Raw genomic sequence first — 2755 nt, 5'->3', positions numbered from 1 at the left:
AAGGCGAAGAAGAAGGGGGCGTTCCAGTCAGCGAAAACAGGAACCCCCACCAGCACGAGAACGCCCATTTGTGGCTGCAGTTGGATGATATTGAAACCTTCAACTTCAGACTAAAAACTAAATAATAAAGCTGCACATGCAGGTAAATCTAGACTTTTACTACAAAGAACTGTGAAATTAAAAAAAGTTACCTAACCTCACACAATTGACACAGTTTTCAACCTACAACATTATGGAACATTAAACAGTCTCTCCACAAAGTTATGATCACAACAATTTAAGCAAATTCAACCAATTCATGTGAATTCTGCTTAACATGGCAATTCTTTCCAATCACCTCAATTCATTTACGCTATAAACTGTTTATTCTCACCGGAACAAGTTGCCTTTAATTTTTATTTAATTTTACCTTCTTATGCAAATTCATTGCAAAAAAAAGCCTAAAATATTTGAGAAAATCAGACATATTAAGCTGCAACAATCCCGAAAACTCAGAGGTATTCATATGTTTGAATTCATTAGTGTATAATCACCTGGAAATAAGAATGGTTGTGTTTTCGTTACCTTAGAATGAGGTATGTGTCTGAAAGGGGCCAGTGCTCACTGGCACTGAGTACTGGTGCGACTGAAGTCTAATTGGCACTTTTTTATTTAGGAGTTCAAACCTCAGTGTTTGTTCTGGTCTGTGGGAGGTTGTATTTACAACCACTGCAGCTGCAGTCAAATGTGTGAAACTCTCAAACTCCCAAACCAAGAAATCCTGAGATCACTCTCATTATTAGCAACCCAGCTGTTCTCTGATCAGCTAACACCAAAAGGATCAGAGGGGATGAGTCTGGCTTTCTCTGGACGGAGCGACTTCTGTCAGTTTCACATTTCACCTAGGAGTTTTGATCCTTGTGGTGGAGAAGATTTGAGAAACCACGCCCCACATCAGAAACTCATTTGAGTAAATCTAGAACATCTGACAAACTCGTTATGTCGAACAACTTTCTCTGTTGCAGCGCTACTAGTTCTGTGGTTCTGATAAAGACAGGTGCTTCTTTACATAATCTTGCCTGGAGCCACTTCATGTTATTCAGAATTCAACAGGAGATTTGGAGGTACTTTCTCTTTGTCTGTGCAGAATGAGGCCTCCTCACTCTCTCGGATCAGATCCAGGACCTGCGTGCCCTTCCTCTGTTGTAACTGTCTAATTAACTTGGCCGTTTCTGTACGAGCTGTCGATGAGAATCTCAGAATGTGCGCCACGTTTACGAGGCCAAGAGGCTGTCAGAGGGAGCTGGACTGTGTTTTCAACAGCGCGGCCAGAAACATGCAGCAAACGTCACGCTGCTGTAATGCTAATCTAACAGAAACGTGATAATTTCAATGTAAAAAGCTGCAAAATGTACATCCAAACACAAACACACTGGTTTAGTGTAAGCATGTGGCCATTATTATTACCCTGCAGATGTTTCCACTAAAATCCAGTCAACAGTCAGAAGCATTTATTATTAATAAGCGTCAACGCCGACCCCCATCCATGGCTCATATTACCAAACACCACTTTTAAAAATAATCAATAACTCACTGTGATGTTTTGGCTCAGATAATAACAATGTTTTACAGCAGTGGAAGCAGAAATATCACTGTGGGAAAAATACTCTTTTATATAGGGATACACACATACTGATACTGAATAAGCTTAGAGCAGCTGCTGTCAGCCTCAAAGTCCGCTGGAGCCTTTACAGTCACTAGAAGCACATTCACGTCGTTTGTAAAAGTTTCTGTGTGCTACTAGTTTGTAGCTGAGCTAAGAGGCTCAGAGAGGCTAACTCTCTGGGATGTATGTGTGTCTGTGGGGGGACTGTCAGTGTGGAATCAAGGTAAAGATTGCAGTCTGGAGCTAGCATAACCTCCTGTGAATGATGCATCTCAGTATACCTTTGAAAATGAGCACAGCAGTTTCACAGACTCCCACTCAGAGCGGAGGCTGGAGGAGGCTGGGGGAGGCTGGAGAAGGCTGGAGGAGGATGGGGGAGGTGGGCCGCCCTCCTATGATTGGAGGAAATTAATTTTTTTATAGAAATGTCTAAGACTGTCCACTCACAGCACTGGACCAAAAATGATTTACAACAACAGAAAAGTGAGGAACATCTGATGAAAATAATTTTAAGAACCTCGAGGCTGCAGCTTGAAGGCTTCATTACCTCAGCGTTAAAGTGATAATAAAAGCTGTGTATTTTCTTCAAGCTGAGCCTATAATTTGAAATCACAAGCATAAAATAGCATCTGCTTGTCTGTGTTAACTGAAAATAGAATAGACGAGTCGACGCCGGTGTAGAGTCTGGTTATATAATATTTCTGGTCTGGTTAATGCTGGCTTGAGGAGAGAGCAGGTCAAATACAGAGATGATTGAGCTTTATATGACCTCAGCAAACTCAAACTTCTGCTCACACACCAACAATCCACAGCTCAGGAACAGTTCAGTTCTTAATGCATTAATCAGTGACCAATGATCACCTGAAGGCAAATACCTGATTATTACAGCAAGGTAACATGATGCCTGAATGGACCATTAAACATCTGATGTGCATAATTGATTATGGGACACAAGGACACACTAAGACTGCGTGAAAAAGTGAGGTTGTCAATGCAGACAGCGTCAGTGTTGTGGTTGTCTGCCAGAAGCTGTCATACATTGACTGTTTATCCAGTCTGAAGCCACATTTCTACCATCCACTGTTTAGATCTTGGTGCTTTTTAACTCTA

General features: G+C 41.5%; 1 protein-coding gene across 1 annotated transcript in view; it reads left to right on the top strand.

Annotated features, from left to right (window-relative positions):
- Nucleotides 1-2755, top strand: part of LOC118321956 (myelin regulatory factor-like protein) — a 10710-nt gene that overhangs the window by 1501 nt on the left and 6454 nt on the right. Inside the window, exon 2 of the mRNA XM_035653531.1 lies at nt 1922-2024. Coding sequence (XP_035509424.1) covers nt 1922-2024 — 103 coding nt within the window. The remainder of the gene's footprint in view (nt 1-1921; nt 2025-2755) is intronic.

Source organism: Morone saxatilis, unplaced genomic scaffold, assembly GCF_004916995.1.
Source record: "Morone saxatilis isolate NCDOM2014 unplaced genomic scaffold, NCSU_SB_2.0 Contig12, whole genome shotgun sequence".
NCBI lineage: Eukaryota > Metazoa > Chordata > Actinopteri > Moronidae > Morone > Morone saxatilis.
Note: the sequence above shows the minus strand (reverse complement) of the source record. Positions and strands in the feature narration are given on the sequence as shown.